Source organism: Astatotilapia calliptera, chromosome 13, assembly GCF_964374335.1.
Source record: "Astatotilapia calliptera chromosome 13, fAstCal68.1, whole genome shotgun sequence".
Classification (NCBI taxonomy): Eukaryota; Metazoa; Chordata; class Actinopteri; order Cichliformes; family Cichlidae; genus Astatotilapia; species Astatotilapia calliptera.
Genome location: NC_137434.1, coordinates 13646265 through 13667491, shown reverse-complemented (window position 1 = coordinate 13667491; position 21227 = coordinate 13646265). Strand labels below are relative to the sequence as shown.

At 41.4% G+C, this 21227-nt stretch overlaps 1 protein-coding gene across 7 annotated transcripts in view; it reads left to right on the top strand.

Moving 5' to 3' along the window:
* Positions 1-19983, top strand: part of adgrb3 (adhesion G protein-coupled receptor B3) — a 115806-nt gene extending 95823 nt beyond the window's left edge. For 4 of the 7 annotated variants that reach the window (XM_080288097.1, XM_080288095.1, XM_026190426.2 and 1 more), the window contains 14 exons: positions 39-142; positions 282-384; positions 8744-8894; positions 10433-10502; positions 10910-10976; positions 12273-12376; positions 12708-12806; positions 13043-13214; positions 13470-13565; positions 14325-14364; positions 15889-16565; positions 16696-16731; positions 17539-17643; positions 18935-19983. In XM_080288097.1, coding sequence (XP_080144223.1) covers positions 39-142; positions 282-384; positions 8744-8894; positions 10433-10502; positions 10910-10976; positions 12273-12376; positions 12708-12806; positions 13043-13214; positions 13470-13565; positions 14325-14364; positions 15889-16565; positions 16696-16731; positions 17539-17643; positions 18935-19123 — 2013 coding nt within the window. In that variant the 3' untranslated portion in view covers positions 19124-19983. The remainder of the gene's footprint in view (positions 1-38; positions 143-281; positions 385-8743; positions 8895-10432; positions 10503-10909; positions 10977-12272; positions 12377-12707; positions 12807-13042; positions 13215-13469; positions 13566-14324; positions 14365-15888; positions 16566-16695; positions 16732-17538; positions 17644-18934) is intronic. The other 3 variants (XM_026190428.2, XM_080288096.1, XM_080288094.1) reach the window with 3 other exon arrangements.
* The last annotated feature ends 1244 nt before the right edge of the window (positions 19984-21227 follow it).

The following is a 21227-nucleotide window of genomic DNA, read 5'->3' as shown; positions in this document are numbered from 1 at the left end:
CCCACTGACTGGTTCGTCTTGCTCTGTCATCCCTACAGACCATGGAGTACTCAGGGGTCCCATCTGTGACATTGATAGTTGGCTGTGGCTTGTCTTGCCTCGCCTTGATCACATTGGCAGTGATCTACGCAGTGCTATGGCGGTAACTGCAACGCTTTAAGTGCATACATTTCAACCAAACAATAATAATAATTCTCAGTTGTTATGTGATGTTTCATAATCTGGTGAAAGTTCTGGTAAAACTTAAAGTCTGGTTAATTCTCTTCCCTTGTTTTTTTTAGATATATCCGCTCTGAGCGATCCATCATCCTGCTCAACTTCTGCTTATCTATAGTCTGCTCAAACATATTGATCCTTGTTGGGCAAACACAGACCCACAATGTGGTAAGTGCAATTTAAGGATTTATTGGGCACAGATTCCAAAGTGTGGAGGTGCATGGGTTAGAAAGATCCAAATGACACCACGCTCACCTACACCAGCTTTAACACAGCTCAGCCTTCTCAATTTTCATTCTGGCATTTCTTTGAGCTCAACAGGTAATAGTTTACCATGCAGAATTATGCAGAGCTGTGCATATTATCATGTAGAATGTAATGAGGTATTGAGGATGAAAAGATATGCTACAAATGCTCCATCATATTCACCTGTTCCCAGTCAGCTGGAGAAGTGTTAGTCAAATTTGCTCATCTTTAAGGCAGAGATTTGAATCAATAATCAGTCCCATTCTTCATCTGCCAACTCTTATCTTCAAAATAGCACCTTTTGAACTCCAGATTTCTTTAAAGAATATCTTTTTTAAAGAATCTAGTAGTTAGCATTTTGCTGTGTTCAAGTAAATTACTCGTTTTCTTTTAGGTCTCACAGAAGCCTTTTATATTCATTCCAAATGGAAAATAATGTGTGTCTAATGCCTCCTTAAGATGCAGACCTACTCTGCCTTGGCTTAGAACCATACATATTACTCTGGTGAAACTTGAGACAACCCCCAATCTGTTGGCACTGAAACTACAGTGATATTCAGACACAGTTAAAAGTGCAAAGCAATAAAAGAATTAACATAAAAGACTGTCGGGACCTTCTATATATTATAGAGTTCCTTAAAAAGTCAAGATAGGTTGGCAGCAAGTAGTGTAAGAGCAGAAAGGCAGACATTTTGCACACCAGCACACATGGTGCATGGGTCAAACGCAGGAAATTAGCATTCTGTCCTGCTAAGACTGAATGTGGATTTGGCATTGCTGCAGTGACTCAAAAGCATCGCGGAGAGATAGCAAATCATTTTTTTTTCTTCAGATATCAACAAGAGCTGAATTTCTGATCAAGTCACGGCAGGATTCGAAAACCCAGCTGCTGCTGGAGAAGCGCTTCCAGTAAAATGCGTCGTTTCCTTCCTCCTGCTTTGTCACTGGCCAGCGAACAAGTAGCTAATGTAAAAGATTGTTTGGCAAAAAAGTAGTTAGGATTTACAAGCTGCCCACACAGATGCCCTTCTCGGTCATTTGGCAGCACTACAGTGTGACACATTGTCTGATTACAGGCATTTTATTGTGTAACCACTTTCTCGGTATATCTTTACCTTTTGCGAGACACACATGGCTTTTTGTCCCTCATCTCATTATTCCTCAGTGTTTCTCGTATTCGCTTCCATTTTGTTTTTGTTTGTTTGTTTGTTTTGTTTTTTCAGCTCATTAATAAGGCACATCTGGATATTCTCATATCGCAGCAGTCAAAGATTTTAGAATCTAAATCACAGACAAAAATCCCTTTAAAATGCTTGTAAAAATGAAAGAAATGTGTCAAACGAGTTAGGGGGTCTTTTGTCATTAGAAGTATTGCTGGTGCTGTATAACACGAGTACTGACTTGCCACTCTTACCTTCTAGTACTTTAGGACCAGATGGGCCAACTAGTGGTTCTTACTACTCATAAATCAAAATACTGCTTGTTAATTTTCCCGAGTTCATCGAAAATGGAAACATGGACAACAAATGAATAAGGAAACTCATCTAATAAGAATCAACAAGATAAATTATGGACAAAAATGTGCTAGTTGTTAGCATCGTGACGCGAACCCGAGCTGGTTCATTACAAACAGTCTCGTAAAATAACAAAAACAGCATCCGCACATAACAAGTTCATCTGTGTCCCTGCTGGCCCTCGCATCTCTGGCACACTGTAGTAGCCAAGATGCTGAATCCACAAAGCTTCAGGGCATTTTTTAAAGCTGAGCTGATTTGAAGCCCTGTCAGATTTAATCAGGGCTTCAGCCATCTCCTGTCTTGATTGTAAGGACCACCACTTAACATGGAATACTCACTCGGCTCGCCTCTAATAGGATGTCTGTCTATGAAATCTGTAAAGAGATTAGGTGTTTTTCCCCCCCGAAAATCCACTGACATACTGAAGATGTAATTTCAGCATCTGTTAGACTGACTCAACAAGCTACCTTGTCAGACTCACGGGGATCAAAATAAGCAGTGCTGACAGATTTGTTTGGAAAGGACCAACACCGTTATTAATACTGAACTTTGAAGCTACACAAATCTGGATCAAGGTTGTTGGTGTAATTGAACCCACAGAATTGTAACCTGGCTTTGAAATTCCTCTTAGTTTCACTGAAATTTTCAGCAGCTTTAAACTTATTGTTTTGTCTGGTTCAGTTTTTATAATCTGTTTTCTCCATTAGTAAACAGGTGTTTTTGTATAAAGCAGAAGCAAGTGGCTGCTGAGCTAAACTATAGATTCTGCTTTCAGTAAGTGACTAGAAAAACCACCCAAAGATTCATTACTTGCAGATTTTGCCTCATTCTTACATTAGCAGATTTAGAATTTTGAGCCAAGCACACTATTATCAAACTGCTGTTGTGGCTTCTGTGCATAAATTATCTTTACTTCTAAAGCAAGCACACAAAAAGCACAAATGTGCTTATTTACCATGGCCTCGAGAACCAAAACTAGATTTAATTGGGGACCTCAAAACTCAGCTAGCTGAGTACTGTCGTCAAGAGTAGTAAAATGTATTTATTCAAGTGCAGCTGCGCTGTAGATAAAACTTCCCAAACAATGCAATTATTACTAGTGTCCCTTTGCTCTGTATTGAACACTCTGTTGTAACAATATTTGAGAAAATGCTCATCTGTTTGATCAGACACTCTGTAGAAGCCGGTGTTTGAGTGATAGGCCACCAAGAGGAGAAAACAGTCCCTGTGTGGGTTTAATTGCCATGCTGCCTGACACAGCCTCACTTGTTTTTCCTCCATCTCCTGTAAGAAGTGCACATAATTGGCTCCACTGTTTGTGGATTCCGAGTTGCTCATCATCTAATAGAAATCATCTTTTTGCTATGGAGGTGTCCTCTGGGAGCAGGAAGACAGTGAATCACCTTTGCCTGTGTATGCTTTTCCTTTGTCCTCTGTTTCTGTTGATCCTGGTTTATAGAAAGACAAACAAAGACAAGCAGGAGCTGTTGGCTTTGCCTGGGAAGATGCAATTAGAGAGTCTTGGAGCTAGAGAGGCCGTTCCACTAAAATGCTCTTACTATGAAATACATAAGGCAGATGGGGTCAAGGTGTCATAAGTCTTCTGAAATGAGAACCAGTTTATAGCTTTATCTTCATTTTAAACCTCCTGATGTTACAAGTTATCACAAGTGAATTGCTGGCAGTCACTCCCTTTGTGACATTACAGTGTTTATACACTTTGATCTGCGACAGCATTGCAGATGCTTGCCTGGCTTATTTGATGTTTGCTTTGAGAGGGGATTTTTTTCTAAACTCCTACTGCCTATTCCCACTGTCACAGGCAAGTCAGAGGCATTTCAGCAGAGTTAGGGAGGTTTTCCTTACATATAGATATCGGATAGGTGACAGATTTTGATATGAAATGGCCATTGCATGTCCTCTGAAAGTTTCAGGTGGATTGTAAAGATGGTTGTAATGATGAAGAGCCAGACAGAGATTTTTTGTTTTTTTAATGGTGGTTATAGTCCTTTATTGATGCTGCTTAGCAACAGCAGCAACTTAGTTGGGCTCCACACTGAATTAGTGCTCTGTGATTTAGGGTTAAAGTCAACCCTCCATGAAGTGATTCACTCATCACCCACTGGTCATTAGTAGCCATTTAAGGCTCACAGTCCTTATGTCACCCTGCTTTTGTATATTGCTCACCTTGCAGTGTGCCAGTCAACTTATTCTTCGCACCCATTGATTGTTACTTACCTCAGAGTTGAAGTTACTGTAACTTGGTTCATGGTCACTTTACATCAATAGCAATTATTTCCTTTCATGTCTTCAATTTGCTGAGTTTTATTGCAATCCACATTTGCTTTTTGCCATATTATTGCTTGTCTCTTAATGTGTGTACATCTGGTCATCTACCTTGATGCTTCCTTTAAGGTGTTTATCAAGCATTAGTTAATGTTACCAATGCACTTATGTGAGTCTGCATGCATGAAAGCATTGAATGTTGATGATTCATCTTCAGCATTTGATGATGAAGGCCTCACAAGGCCTCACAAGCCACAATCTCTGATTTGTGGCCCGTCACGCAGCGACAAGTGTCAGGTGTCAGTCTGTAGCTTCATGTGACCGGATTCCTGTGAAAATCACTTGTAGGCTTGTGCTCCTTCACCTGAGACGGAAACATATGTTTAGGGTTCAGGACTGGAAATTGCCACAATGACTGTCCCCTGTTAATACAAAGCCTAAGTCGCCGCTGTTACCAGGCAACATTACATGATCCTGAATACAGATCATAAAAGTCAGTGTGACATCATCAGTGCTGCATAGCAACAGTAACCAGGAGATTCAAAGCCGATGACAGTCGGTAGTCTTTGCCGCTGATCTAAAGGCACTCTGAGGATACTGTTGTGGTTTCTCGGGGGCTGATTTCACGTTGTCAGCACCTCATCATAAACAGCATCGCTGAGAAAGCAGCACTTTGTTTAGAATCTTTCTTTGTGTTGCGTGAACTGACGCCAACACTGACGCTAACAGGAGCGTGACAGTGAGGTCAAGAATGGTGACAGGCACACATTATCACTGTACTTTTACTCTTTCTGTGCAGCAACATGAAGGAAACCATGAAATGAGACCACCCCTCATCCATCCATTCTCTTCCATTTATCCTTATCAGGGTCACAGGGGGCAGAACCCTAACTCAGCCATCATAGGGCGAGAGGCAGAGTACATTTCAGATAAGTCACCATCACAGGACCAACTCATAGAGGCAGACAACCATTCAAACTCACATTATTCCTCATCCAAATGACCTTAAATTCAACACTGCACTTACTCGGATCCTCAGCAGTGCACGTCAAGTTTGAAGTAGACAGGATAAACAGATAGATCCCTGAGATGTGCAGCATTATTTTGACAGAGTAGTTAAAAATAATGGAATTGGAAGAATGAAGCTTTTTTGCCATTTACTACCATTAAAACATGCATAATATATGCACTTAGTCATCGTTTATTAAACATAATCAAGGGTCCATGCACCAAATATTCGACATACAATAACTGCAACACACAATAGCACATAGTTTCAGCACACTACAGGCTTCATCTCCTTAGGATGAGGTGCACGGAAGTGGGATTTGGTTCATCCTCTTCAATCCAGTTCAAGGTTTCACTTTAACTAAATTGATGTCACACAGAGTAGAAAGTGACTAAATCAACATGCTGCTCATTCCTACATACTTGGCAGGAATCCTCTGATTATGTTGGAGAGAATAACTGGATGTACTGTTTAGAGCCTTGGGAGTGTTATATATTGAGATAAAGTAGGCAGAAGTAGAATTGTTATCGGGATGAGTTCACTTCAGGTTCATGTGAGGCACATCCACAGACCAGGAAGTAGAAGTAGCCATTTTCTGGCTGTAGTGGCAAAGTCAATACATTTTTTTCAGCGTTCCTCTGCGGTTCAACAACTCTTTGCCACTACCACTTTTGTTGTTTGGAGTTTTTTAACGTCCTCCACCCAAGCACCCACTGTGTAACGCACTGGGGCGCTTGCTGCTTGATTCAGAAGGAGGGTGCTTCAGTCAAAATAACCACCAGCCTCCTCCTCCTACAGTGATTCAGTACAGTTGGGAAGATAAAAGCAATGTTATATAGTCCAGTTCAGATTGTTCTACAGCATTTTAAATAATGTTGTAGGTCTCTGCTGCGAAAACACAGTGAGTAATCTATTTCTTCAGGTTTCATTAAAATTTAGAGTTTTAACCTGACAGTGTATGACTTTGAGTATTCTCATAAAACCAGTTAATGAACCTATAAATAATGGAAATAACCAAATATTGAATATTAATTGGACCCTGAAAACAATTTCATCAGCAACAGTAGTGTGAACAAGTAATAACATAATAGAAAGTTATGTATGAATAATATGTCACTGCTCTTTTTTACTTTGTGGCTTTGAAGGTAGAAGTGTCAGAGACCTTTTAGTCAGAGTTTAGGCAGGACACATTAATTCTTCAAATGTCCTGTCCTCATCTTAAACTGTCACTGCTGAACAGGCTTGAAGCATACCCCATCACCACCTACCCTTACCTCAGCGTCTATTAGCTCTGCGATGTTTTAATGTTGGTCCCTTCCTCGGTTCCTCTGTTTCCATGGATACCGACACAGTGTACTCAGCATCTCAGAGCATTTGCCTTTTTAAAGGGCAACGTGAACTCTGGGTTTCAGCCTCGTTTCTGTATAGCTGCCTTCCTTCAACCGATGCCATCGTAATATCCTCATAGTGTGGCTTCCTCTCTCTTCAAATGCACAGCTTTCATTTTGGAGGACTAATGAGGCTGGACGGCACAGGCATCCAAGTGAACCATGAAGCATAGTGGTTGCATATGACCCGTTTCCAGGAAACAAGGCAGGCTCTATTTTCAGCACCTTGGACAGCACATGAGCAACAGCAACGCTAGAATTAGCTTTGGGTGCAAGTCTACAAGCTGTCTAGCTACTGTATGGTTTCCCATTTCCCTTTTGTCTCCTTCACAAAATCAGGATGTGAAATTGCTGGAGGTTTTTTTGGTCACGTACTCCATCCAGTAATGATCACTGCCAGTAACAATCACAGTGCATGCTAACATGTGGATATAGGTTACTAAATTTTAAAAAATCCATATTGAAAGGTCAGAATTTGTCAAAAGTGGGCAGACTCCCACATACATGCCTTTTCTTAATCTCAGTTTATCAAAGATTTATAGCGCAGCATGTTTGTGATTTCTAAAACGGCACCTGTAATTACCACACGAGCAGGTGGCAATGCGTCATGGGAGTGTGATGTGTTATGATTGTTGTGGGTTTCTTTCTTCTTTCTTTTTTTTCCCTGTTGCTTCGATACTACCGTCTGCAGCATTAGCCACAAGTGTATTGAATCCACCTAAACCTCACAAAAACAAAATAGTTTTCCTTCACCATTTATAGTAACATAAATACTATACGTGTTTACGGATTTTGAAGCTTTTAAAGTTGCAGTTGGATTGCTTTGTTTCCAGTTAGACTCTGTGGAAAAAGCAAAAGTTTCCAGAAATGATTGTCACACTTGCAGGTACATTTAGGCTGACATTTTTGCACTTAATGAAATGTGTAAATGAACACACTGCTGATTATTTAACAGTTGGAACCTGCCAAAACTGACTAATATTCTACTTCGGTGCTTTGGATTATTTTGCTACATTAGCAAAGCATTATTTTACCAGCAGCTCTTCTTTGCAACCAGTAATGAAATTCCTTTAACTTCCTTAATCCACAGTGACTGCTGAATTAAAAAAAATATCCAAAAGCATTTAAGTATCTAAGAAAATGACAAATACATACTGCACCTGAATGCATCCTACATGAATTTTCCACTTGAATGCACATTTATGTAATTAATATCCCTCGTGGGTGTAGTTTAACAGAATTTCCCACTTCCCGGGAATAAGGTAATGCAGGATTATTGTCTCGCATAAACCCCGTGAGCACTACAGGGGATAGATGGATTTAGTGCGCCTTTCACAGTGGGGATGAAAAAGTGTATGGGAGATCTCACAGCATGGTGTATACTCCCCCGGACGAGATGATGCACTTCAATCTTTTGCGTCTTTGTACAGTATTACTCAGTTTACCAAATCTTCACAGTGCAAACAATCTGAGCAAAAAGAAAAAAAGCTTAATCTCTTCTCGCTCACAAATGTCAGCATGTAATGACAAGATTCTCAAGGATACTTCTTCATTTCTAATCCTCTTCTAAACGATCCCATTTGGAGCGTGGGACAAAGATGGACAAACTAATGAAGATGAAAAGTGGCATCAATCCAATGTGCTGCCTCCGACACATGCGTTCTCTAACGTTTAAGCAGTGTTGTGGGTTTGTTGCCCCTTCTGTCTGTGTAAAACAGTTGACCTTGGTTCACATGGCTCCAGGTTGGATCGTCTGCATACTAATGAGGTTTAGTGTGGAGGAATGCTACGCTGTGTTTTTTTGTGTTGGCTAGACTGGCTTTGATCTAAACTACTATCGCTGACTCTGTTGGTGCAAGGCAGACTTTCCCTGAGCTGCACAGGATACTAATGGATGGTCTGTGTTGTTCATATGGCCGGAATGATTCAAGGAAATGAGGGATTATCAATAGAATTGATGCATCTCCGTAGGAAGCCTGTTGCTTCAACGGAATCTATATTTATTAGCTGTTAGTAAACTGCATTTCTTTTAAATATGAAGCTCTGCCTCTGTCTGACATGTTTTGTTCTCCATCCAATAGAGCGTCTGCATCATGACAACAGCCTTCCTGCACTTCTTCTTCCTGGCGTCGTTCTGCTGGGTCCTAACAGAGGCCTGGCAGTCCTACATGGCAGTGACAGGAAAGGTTCGGACCAGGCTCATCCGTAAGCGCTTTCTGTGTCTGGGTTGGGGTAAGTAAAGCAGCATGTTTCTCTAAACCTCTCCATTATCTCCCATCATCCCAGCAGCTGCCATTTTCTCACAATATCTCTGGCCGCGGTGTCTTTCCAAGTAACTGCACCGTCTTTTCCTATTCATCCTCTCCGTGGGGCTGCTAGATCCTCATCCTGTCAGGCGCTTTTGTTGTGATGCTTTTTCCAGTCAAGCTCTCTAAGGGCTGGGTAAATGGACCAGTCATGAGCAGTGTGGGGGGGAAGGACAGACTGGTGCGGCTCTTCAATTGCAGGTTACAATGACCTTATGTCTGATAAAGAGGGTCTGAGCCAGGCATTCACACTGCAGCAGAATACATTTCATCTGAAACCCTCTGATGTACAGTTTAGAAGAAGGAAATGTTTGCAGAGGCAAAATGCACTGAATGCAACTAGTACAGCATATGTATCATCTTTCTTTACAGATTTTAATCATAAGCACCATACAAATATCAATAAATACACGCGGCATCAAAACCTACAAGATTTCCCTTCATTTGATAACTGCCAGTATCAATCCCTGTCCAAACAGCCTTTTCTTACAAAAATCTCTCCTAAAAAAAAAAAAATCAATTTGATTATGAAAGAGCCCACACTCATTCTTCTTGTTACCTAGCAACAAACAAGGCTCTCTTAGTCATTGCAGTGCCATGGCTTGCAAAAAAAATGGACAAAGCCTGTTCTGCAATCACACAGATTTCTAAAAAAGTACTAATATACATTTTGACAAATAAATGAGATTGTGTCGTCCCACAGTGATGTTGCATTGCAGTACAGATTACTCTATTCGTTTACTCATGCCACAACAAGAACATAATTCTTTAATCCTCTACAGATTACGACCTTATTCAAACAAAACACTGATCTAAAAGAGACAAGCAGCACAGAGTGCCTGTGGTCTCTTAATTCACCTGTTTGAAGCGCAGTGTCTCCACCAGATTGTTGCCTGCGCTGTGATTTACGACATGCTTGCGAACACCCAGCACTCTATACCTCTCCGGCACTGCAGAGAAGCACTGGATGGCAACGGGGTCTTCGGCTCGTGCCTCCAGGAAACTGATTACATCAATAGCACCTGCTTGCGCTGCTTGGAGAGGGATAGTGTTAATATTCCAAGTACATAGTAGCAAGAACTGAATCAATTACACCAATCTATAATGAGGAGACGTACAGCCAAATCCCTTCTTGTAAAAGGTGTGGAAGGTGGAGACGTGTTGTACAGTACAGTGATGAAATTTCTGGACATGATGCACTGCTGCCCTTTTGTCGAAGCCGCGTACAGTCTGTTCTTTTCTGCCACTTAAAGAAATAAATTGAATTGCCCATACTTGATCATATACTCTCAGATGTCTGTATAGTCTCATACTGTGGCTTCTAATGAAATCAATTGGGTTGCACTTTCCTTAATGACTGGAAGGCACAGTTGACTTCTTCTCCCTTGAAGTGGGTTTATGCTCTCAGCTCTAACAAGCTACTAGAACTGCTCAAATAACTATTGATTGTTTTCTCCTTTGAAGGATTACCAGCTTTAGTTGTTGCGGTTTCGATGGGATTTACCAAAACAAAGGGCTATGGGACACCCTTATAGTAAGTTTTTTTTCCTCTCTTTCTAACTGTGTTTAGTATTCAGTGGGCACATCGTAGGTTCGTCTGTAAAATCTAAGGGTAATGATTGCACGCGTCTGCAGTGGCTTAGTTATCCTAAATAGTATCATAAACAAAGTCCCAAGAAGCCAATCAAATTTCAAAATAGCACAGCAAGACCCCAATTCTATGTGAGTTGTATCCCTGCTGGATACCAAATGCATAAACACTGCTTAAAATCTCTTTAGAATCTTATTACCCCGTGAAACTTTGGATATGGAGTTACAACATATGGCACTTCTCCCCTGACAATTGTGGAAAACACAACTGTATGCTGGTGTGCACCATTAACTTGGATGTTAATGCCTTAGTGGGAGTTAACTGTGTTTTTTCCTCTGCTTTTCCTGCAGCTGTTGGCTGTCTTTGGAGGGCGGGCTCCTGTACGCCTTTGTTGGACCTGCAGCTGCTGTTGTTCTGGTATGTCTCAGCCACCACTGTCTGTTTTTTGTTTTGTTGGGGTTGGGTTTTTTTGCTTTTCTGTATAATGTAATGTAAAGGAAATGTACATTAAAGGAAAAACTGCCAGCACTAGCAGCAACAAATTCTTCAATAAACATGACTTTGCAGTGCTTGTGAATTGTTCTGGTTGCACTCAAAGACCAGCACTCACACGAGCCACGCGATTCTAGCGGTGGTATGGTGTGAATATGGTACAACTGTGCTGTGCTGAAACCCGACACAAAAAATGATGCTTTGAAAATGTTTGACTTGAGGAACCAACTGTGGTTTCAAAGTCAAAGTAATGAGCGTCCCATCAGGCAATGTGCTCGAGTAACCCCCTTTCATTTACCATAATGGCCCTCCATGAAGCTGTGAGGTTATTAAGTATTTATGCATTAGATTTGTCCAAAATCTAATATACTGGGGTATTTTAATCATTTTGTATTTACATAGCTGTACAGAGAAAATTACACAAAGAATGTGATTATGCAAATCACTAAGTCTGTGTCAGAGGGACGGACGACTCGGAATGTGTAATAATATTGTTCACTGTCAAATTCCTGTTCTCTGCTGGGATTTGAAATGAAGCGATTTCAGATATATGTATTTTTTAAGTGACTAAACCTCTTGTTTGAGCACAAAGACTCGGAAGTCTCGCCGCTCCGTGGTTATTATTTGCAGCGAATCTCAGAGGAACACAAGCTAATCTCTGCAAAAAAACAAAACAAAAAAAAAAAGCAGAAACAACCATCTGCAGTGAGAATGCACGCCACACCGTGCTGCTGTTATCACTATATCGATAGTCAGATGTCTCACAGTAACAGAGCTTGTTGGATAAAAACTTCCCCGAATGTATTTGCATAAATACTTAATGAGTTCTTCTCACAGTTATGGGGGATTTTAAATAGACTACAGTGCACTGTTTTAAACAATGGTCCAGCCAGCGAGTGTAAAGCTCCCTCACTTCTTTGCTAATAATAGGAGAAGGTGCCTTTGAGGAGACGAGTGCTTCTTGTCAGGCAGATCCTTTCTTAAGGCTGTTGTGCCGGGGCTGAGTGTGCGGGGCATGTCTCTTCCATTGGCTGAAATGTCACAGAGAAGAGCAAATAATAGAAGCTACAGGTCAAAGTTAATGCAGATGGAAAATGACACTAACCATTGGCTACTTAAGGAGAATGTCATGCTGGGAAATTAAAAACATTGCTCTTAAAATCCTCTCGTTGTGGATGATTTATTGAAAACAAATATTCCTGTTCTCCTTTCTCGTGACAGGTCAACATGGTGATTGGCATTTTGGTGTTTAACAAACTAGTGTCCAGAGATGGTATACTGGACAAGAAGCTGAAGCACCGAGCAGGGTATGACAGCACATCCTTGTTAGTACCTGCTTTTTCTTTTCTTCTCTTAAAATCATGCAAAAATATACATACAGTGTGCTTTGAGTTGTTGTACATATGGAGATTTAGACCTCCTTTTTTCTGCCATTGAAAGGAAATTACAGGCATAAACATAAAGAGGTCAGATCTCTCTCGGGAGCGACATGGTTTCGTATTTCTTTGGCAGAATCAGTCCAAGATGAAAAAAACCACACACACACGCCCACACATTGGCTGCTTCTGTTGTAGATAATATGACGGTGGGAGATTTTAAAGTGGAGTTAGTGGCTCTCAGCGTTGTTTGTCATGATGTTGTCTCTATGTCCCACAGACAGATGAGTGAGCCGCATACAGGATTAACTCTCAAGTGTGCCAAATGTGGCGTTGTATCAACAACTGCTTTATCAGCAACTACAGCTAGCAATGCAATGTAAGTGCCTGTCAGTGTCTGTGAATCAATAAGGCGGTGCTGCGGGGAGTCTCTGTATGTACAGCATGTCCACCTCTGCAGTTCTGATCATCTCGCTGCCCACTGCAATGCAAATTTACGTTTCAGTGTTGAAACGGTTGAGATTTGAGATTTTAGTCAGCACTGTAGACTGTATATATCACCACCAGTTTGCCTGCCTTTATTTCTTCTACACGGTGCTCCTTCTTTTCTCTCAGGGCGTCCTTGTGGAGTTCCTGTGTCGTGCTGCCTCTGCTGGCTTTGACCTGGATGTCTGCGGTACTTGCCATAACGGACAAGCGCTCCATCCTCTTTCAGATCCTCTTTGCTGTCTTTGACTCGCTGCAGGGTTTTGTCATTGTGATGGTGCACTGTATCCTACGGAGAGAGGTAGAGGATGATTTCATTTCCTCCCCCTCTTCACCTGTGATCTCTTTTAACTGCCTGTATGTCAGCAGATTATGCTCCTGCAAATGCTATTAACTATTAATTGCTTTCGAATCCTAAACTCACTAACAGCCTAAAGCAACAGTTCTTTCCCTGTAGGATTTTGCATATTTAAAAAGAAATGTTTAAAGGATATCACAGACATAATAAGCTGTATTGTTAACATATTCCCTAACACTTATTCCCTCTTGTGCATAGGTCCAGGATGCTTTTAGATGTCGGCTCAGAAACTGCCAAGATCCAATCAGCGGTGATGCAACAGGAACTTTCCCTAATGGGCATGCTCAGATAATGGTAGGCACAGTTACCCCGCTGTTATCTGCAGCCGTTAGATCCTCTGTAATTTGAGCAATGTTCCCTGGTTATTTATAATACATGGGCACACCCCTTTGTTCTCTACTAACCTTAATTTGTCTTTTATTACTATCCTATTTTTTTTTAGGTTTCTATGACCTCTACACCGTGAGGCATTGTTTTCTATAGGTTAATAATTTTGCATGGTGTGCTTTTATAAAGCTCAGATTATACGCGGTGAAGACACTTGGCCCCTTGATAAATGGTATTAGTTTCCTTTGGTCTTCTTAGCCCCTGAGCTCAGTCTTTTATTTCTATTTGATTGAACTTACTGGCCATATTTGCCGTCCATCCCTCTCATTTCCTCTCACTGGGTAATAGAGGACTGTTCCCTCTATGACCTTTGACTGGGACGCCAGTCTCTTCATCTAGCATGACGATGCCACCGGCACATTGAAGCAATGATCTGCCATTAGTATTGTAATACCATCCAGAGTGAAACAGTTTTCACAATAGCAGAATGGTGTCAGGCCCTCTCGTTCAATGCGATCATTAGCAGCAAGCACAAAATGCTCCCCAGCTGCTGCAGCCAATTTTTTTTTTTTCAGCCACACACATTTTGCTGAAATATTATTGGGATTCTTTTCATGTATCATAACAATAGAATAGCATTGATCTCACTTTTGTAGCTGGTTTCTTTTTTAAAATATGCTTTTTATTTTTAGAAATATTGAACATTTCACTGTCCTTCACTTACAGACGGACTTTGAGAAGGATGTGGACATCGCCTGCCGATCAGGTAAAGAACACACACTCTCTGATTAACTAGATTCCTCTTGGCTTGCATGTTGAAAAAAACAAAAAAACAAAGAGGTTAGACAGTAAAAAATAGCTCAGGTTATATAACAACCAACAATCCCCACAGGAGTTTTTTCACAGTTACAAAAACACTGACTTTAATCTGAGAACAAAACAGTATAAAGAGAGCTGTTGGAGTTTTCACTGTAATTTCCAGCGTCACTGTAATAGATAACTGCAGTAAATTGAAATAGCGGCAGCTTTCCTCATCTTTCGGCAGTTCCATTTGCAATTATGTCTTTTCATTAACGTCGTGATACCATCTAAGGATAGGTATGTAGGTCCTTCGTGTCTAATTGTGGGAGGATTTTCTTTCTAAGTTATCTCACTGGGGAGATACAATGTTTTCTGATTCCTCTGTCGCGCTCTTTTGTATTTTTGGGCCACAGTAGTTTTATGATTTAATAAAACTGAGGAGAATAAAAGAGACTGTGCAAGTTATCTCGCGTTAGAAACCTGCACAGGCTTGAAACCTCTCCTTTTCCCACTCCCTTCCACATCCTAAATGTGGAGGGAGCAACCAAGCTGGCCATTATTCAGAGCTCTCTGAAACGGCACTTGTTAAGTAACAAAAAGGGGCTCCCTGGCTCTTCTGGCCTGCCCTACTTCATTCTGTGCTCGTCTAAAGCTAAAGTGGGCATACCTGATACAAAAAGGAAGAAAAGACAGGTGTCATTTATAAATTATGACCTGATATGGACCGAAGTGGAGCTGCAGTCTGAGAGAAATGCACTTAACGGACCACTCTGCGGGCTCACGGTGTTAAAGCTGGTTGTTTACAAGCTTGGGTTATTGTCAGCAGCAGAAGTAATATTCTGCAGCGTCACACTACAGAACACAGGGTAAACTTAGATCAAAGGACTTCTTCAGAGCGAATACCACACTGTTTTCCCCATGTCCACACTGAGCATTAAATTAGCCTCGAACAGAGAGGGGAGTATTGCGCTTGTTTGCTATTCTTGTAATGTCCTTGCAGGCCTTTTGTCAGCAGATAATATAATTCCTAGGCAAAGATTAAAATACACACAGGGGAGGATTCAGTGTTTCCTATAACCAGAGGGTATTTTGGAATAGATATCTGCTCCTTGGTAGAATATTTTTCACAGGACAAGTTCACCAGCAATTACTAAGTTTGGATTAGGATGTGAAATGCTGTACTCTGAATGGCGGAGGGAGTTTCAGGGATGGATGAAACTATATGAGCCCATTTACAGTAATATCCTCGAGAGACAGCAGTGTCTGCTGTTGTGTCCCTTTGTATTTGGGCGTGATGTCACACTCGGTGCATATTCACAGTTATTTATCCCGTACTTTATTCCCTCTGTACTGCATATTCCGCCGAGAGTTCTTTCGCATTGATTTGAATCCCCTTGTTCTTTCAGTCACATGCTGAAAAATATAAAACAGAGTCTGACACCCATTACTGAGAAATTCCAACTAATCCTTGTATCACCCTGCCCCGCAGCACTCCACAAAGACATGGGCTCTTGTCGCGCCGCCACCATAACAGGCACCCTCTCCCGCATTTCCCTCAATGATGAGGAGGACGAGAAGGCCCCCGAGGGCCTCAACTACTCCACACTGCCTGGCAACATCATCTCCAAAGTGATTATCCAGCAGCCTTCCGCTCTGCACATGCCGATGGGAATGGGCGAGCTGAAAGAGCAGTGCATGGTGGACACCACCGCCGACATTCGCCGCACCGTTTACCTTTGCACCGACGACGCCCTGCGCCAGAGCGACCAAGACATGGGCATCCACGACAAGGAGGGCCATCCCATGCAGAGTCAGATGATGGAGACAGACTACATAGTCATGCCCCGTGCCTCCGCAGCCGTGTCGGGGTCGGGTAACGTGCCCACCCTCCTGAAAGACGACACCAAGATGAACATCACTATGGATACACTGCCACACGAGAGGCTAATGCATTACAAGATGAGCCCTGACTTCAATATCAACCCGTCAGGCATGGACCACATGAATGTGAACCTGGAGCAGCAGTATCCGAGCGCTCCAGAGCAGATGCAAAACCTGCCCTTTGAACCTCGCACGGCTGTTAAGAACTTCCTCGCTGAAATGGAGGAATCCACGGGGCTTTCTAGGAGTGAGACAGGGTCAACAATATCTATGAGCTCTCTGGAGGTACATATGCTCATGTGGATGAAGCACAGAAGATTCAGTTGCACTTTAACACTTTTATGTTAAAATACTCCAAACATCTGTATTGGGGCCCATGGCTGCTTCATAATACTTTCCGATTTTCTGTTTACAGAGAAGAAAGTCACGTTACTCCGATCTGGACTTTGAGGTATGTAAAACCATAATGTTTCCTTCCTTGGTACATGCATCTAGCTTTTTATGCAGAGAAAGGCCATTTTTGCAGTTGTGTTTGTCATTTGATTTACTAGTTCTTGTTGTGCCTCTTAAGCTTATTGGAGTTACACAGCCTTGACTCAGTGAGATTTATTGGCACGCTGTGTAGTTAAGGTAAAAGCAAGGCTGTCAACTGACAAACAGGGCAACAGTTCTCATCTACATTTTGTCCTCCTCCATCTCCTACATCCATTAGCTATATGTTGATTTCCAAAATGTATGCTTTTAAAGTCATTTGCACATTTCACATCTGATTTTTACCACTGGTTTCAGCAGTGATTTTATTGGCTTGCAAACACATAGTCAAACCCCCTTTGGCAGGTTATAGCATTTCCTTTGCAATGTTAAATCAGGCTTTGCTGCATATATATTGTAAACTCTGTCAAAATCAAGGAAACATGGCATCTAGTTTGGCTTGGGGTGTGTTTTCTTTTAGCTTGGGCTTAAATGGAAAATTAGTGCCAAGGTTTGATTACGAGGGTTTCCCTGACACCAACAAAACTAAGAGTGTAGGTTATTCAGCGTTTCAGTGTCCTCTAACCCTAACTTTAATTACAGTGCTGTTTCCTTTATTTTGGCAGTCACTTGTGTATATGCAGTGACAGGTAGATTTGTTTCAAACCTGGCCTATAAGTAAACTACCATGACACTAACAAATTGAGCAGAGCTGGAGGGGGTGGGGAGGAAGATGCATTTCCATTATTGGCTGTCAATACCAAAAGAAAAACCCTTGCTATTGCAGAAAGTCATGCACACCAGGAAAAGACACATGGAGCTGTTCCAGGAACTGAATCAGAAATTTCAAACCCTGGACCGATTTCGAGACATACCAAATATGGGCAGCATGGTGAGTAACAGGAAACCAGGGGGGTGGCGGTCAGCCAGTGAAACAGAGCAATATCCAAATACTCTATTTAGATACCCGGTGCAGGACACATAGTGTGTGATTGTGCAAATGAGTGGTTATGTAGCTAAAGTACATGCAGAAGTGAACCGTCCAGTAAAGCAGCGGGCCTGCCAGCAGCTGGCGAAGGCTGAGTGACGGGGGCCGACCCTTAAAAGCATTGAAGCATTTTTTCCACGAGGCCAGGGGAAAAAGGACCTTTGGTTTTCTTGTCGCAGTAGAGTGCATCCATTCCAATGCAAGGCCATGAATGCACTTTTATTTACATGCACATTTATCTACTTAGCAACACCATCATTTTTTCCATAAATGCATGGCAGATTATTTAATCTATCAGCATCGTATACAACTTTGACCTTAATGCCGTTGCACTCCTCTGGCGGCTGTGTGTGTGTGTGGGGGGGAAACGTTCCTTTATCACGCTCGGTCCAGAAGTCAGGCTGCTTCTATGAATTAGTCCTGACCTCGCTGCAAATCAAAAGTCTTACCATCTGTCTTCGCACCTGACTACAGCTGCAGACTGTGAGGATATAAGGCTTCACGCGTCTGCCTCACGCAAGCAGCATTTAATGTTTATACTGAAAGCACAAATTGGGTTGGTGACCAAACACATCTGATAAAAGGATATGTCAGTACCTTTGGTCGCATATAATCCCTTTTCAATCAGCCCTACAGTACAATGTAATTCAAGGCCTGTTGCTTAGTTACCAATACAGGATCTTTTGTATAGAAAACTACAGCACATTCTCACTCCCCCATTTTTTCTTTTTCTCTCTCTTTTTCTTTTTTTTTTTTTTTTTTACCTAAATGAATCTACTGCAGAGCTGGCTGCAGACATTAGTATCCATTTTATATTCCCTGACTGGGAGCAGCTTCTCTCCTTTATTTGCAATAGCATCTTTGGGACTCTCAGTAAGAGCACATTCAGATGAATGGCTCACATATGGAGCCCATATAATAAAGCAGTTTTAGAACTTTGGGAAAACACAGTTCTGCTATGACTCCATGATAATAGCGTAAGCATGTTCACCTTTAATACACTACCATTATCTTTTGTTATTTGATGCTTTCCACAGCATTAATCCATTATTTTCAATTAGAAGTGGGTTCATATATGAGTTCAGATAATGCCCTTTTGAGTGAACTGACTTTCAACTATGTAAAAGACAGAAAATGGTTTAGCTGCAGAGGATATCATGCCACTAACATCACACCCCACCGGCCATGTTCACAGGACAAGGCAATGCCAAACAAGAACCCATGGGAGAGCTACAATCCAGCCTGTGAGTACCAGAACTACGCCACTATGAATGTACTAGAATCTGACACCAAGGACTCACTGGAGATGACGCCTGCAGAGTGGGAAAAGTGTGTCAACTTACCCTTAGATGTCCAGGAGGGAGACTTCCAAACAGAGGTCTAGAGGGCGGAGAAGGTGAAATGCAAACTAGGAAATGAGGAGAAAAGGGGATGTAATTTGCACTGAACAAAGCAACAGACTTTTCTAACAGCCTTGGCATACATATCTGGATAATACGAGTGTGGCAGGGACATTATGTGCCAATACAATATAAGGACTGGTGAGAGAGAAAAAAAGAAGAAAAAAAAGGGATAAAAACATCAGTGTTACTTTTTGTATTCTCACTAGTGTACTTAGTGTGGGGCAGCCTGGTGTACAATATTTACCATCATGTGTTTCGAATTATCTTTTGAGGAATTGGCGAAAAGAAAGCGGATTAAAAAAAAAAAGGTAAACCTCACAAAGCAAAGACATGCCATGTGGTCCCAGCTTCATCGGGTCTAGTTTTGATTTCCTAAAACTAGACCCGGGAGCACAATGTATATATTTATGCAGGTTTTTAAAAAGTTTATAACAGTCTGTTTGGCCATTACTACACTTTTTACTTTATAATATAAAACATGGGAGGCAAAGAGGATTTTTTCTGTCATATTAAAATGAATGTTTGTCAAGCTACATTCTTCATTGCTTTAAATGCAATAAAGATAATACTCACTTTTATATAAATAATATATTTCACAACTTTATTACTGCAGAATCTGCTTGAAGGATCCCAGCAAGCTCTCTCATCTGCAGCTCTGTATAAAATATTTAAAAACAAAATGTTGTATGGTGTAAATAAACTTTTGTCTACATATGTTTTACTTGTGCCAATTTATTTTAATGAGAAAAAAAATGCCAACCTGATCAAAAAGTTATAGCGAAAAATGTTAACATTTGAAAAGGAATGTAAATAAAAGAGGAAATATGTTCGTACTGCTTCAGAGGTTGTGTCAAGTTTATGGCGTTGGGTGGCTGTGACATGCTTGGTTAAGAGATTAAGATTCGTGCTATAAATTGCTTTTGTTCAATATCCAATTTACTCCCGGCTTGATGTGAACTGTCAAAAAAAGTGCCTCGTGTAACACTGCTGTGGAAGGTTTGACATGGAAAGTTTCCTGCCTCGGCTCATAAACTCATATGAAATTTCTGCATTTGGATAGGAAACATTTAAAGCCTTAATATGGCTCTGTGCCTCCAGAAGGTTCGGCTAATAACGTCTGTTTTCTCAGACAGACAGGCCCAGACAGAGCACTAATGGGGAGAGGCTGTGAGGGCTCAGGGAAAATCTTGTTTGCTCTGTCTGGTGGTGAGTGCCGTACAGCTGAATGAATGGCGTGAGAGCTCCAGTATGTGCCCACCCCCGAACCCAGTCGCCACCTCATCCCCTCCCGGGAAACAGGAGTCCAGCAAAGAGGAGGAGGAGGAGGAAGTGTCAGTGAAGAGCAAGGACCGGAGGCGAAAAAGGGGGGTCCGTCCATTAAACACGAAGACTCGTCTGCGGTTTGATGTCGTCCCAACATAAATTAAGATGATTAAGAGCAGAGCTTGGTCTAGACGTTAATATCTAAATTTACAGTGCATTTCAATTTAGACTACCAGACATAATTAGGTTAATTATATACAGTACTCCAGCCTGTTGCCGGTGCTGTAAGAGTTTTTTTATTCCCTATTAATGAAGCAGCATCCATTACAGTGCTTTTAAACATATTGCCATCTCCCCCTTGCCTGTGCAGGAGGCCCTATTTTTCACACAACGCCCTAAATGCATATACAATAAGTGCATAGCTTGTGGGTTCAAGTATTGAGAGTTCATCACAAAACAGTTTTACAGCCAGAGTGCATTTGTAACCAATATAAAAAAGGCACACTAGATTGTACCATGTTGTTTTATTTAAAGGCCATTTCTGGACTGAATACAGTACTGTACAAAAGTTTTAAACTGCCCCTTATTTCTTTAGATCCAAGGAGCCAGGCTTTCTTGTCATTTTTTAAAGTGGTTTTGAGTGATAGTTCTCCAGGCTTTCTGAAGGTCTTTTTTTCATTCTTTTGTTTTTTTGTGAAGCCACTTAACACTGACCTATGAATCATTCAAGCATATAAAAGCATATTCAAGGGGTGAACCAGTGTTGTGTCTACATAACAGACAATTTAGCAAATCTTCAGACACTTTGTTACTAACTGTCAC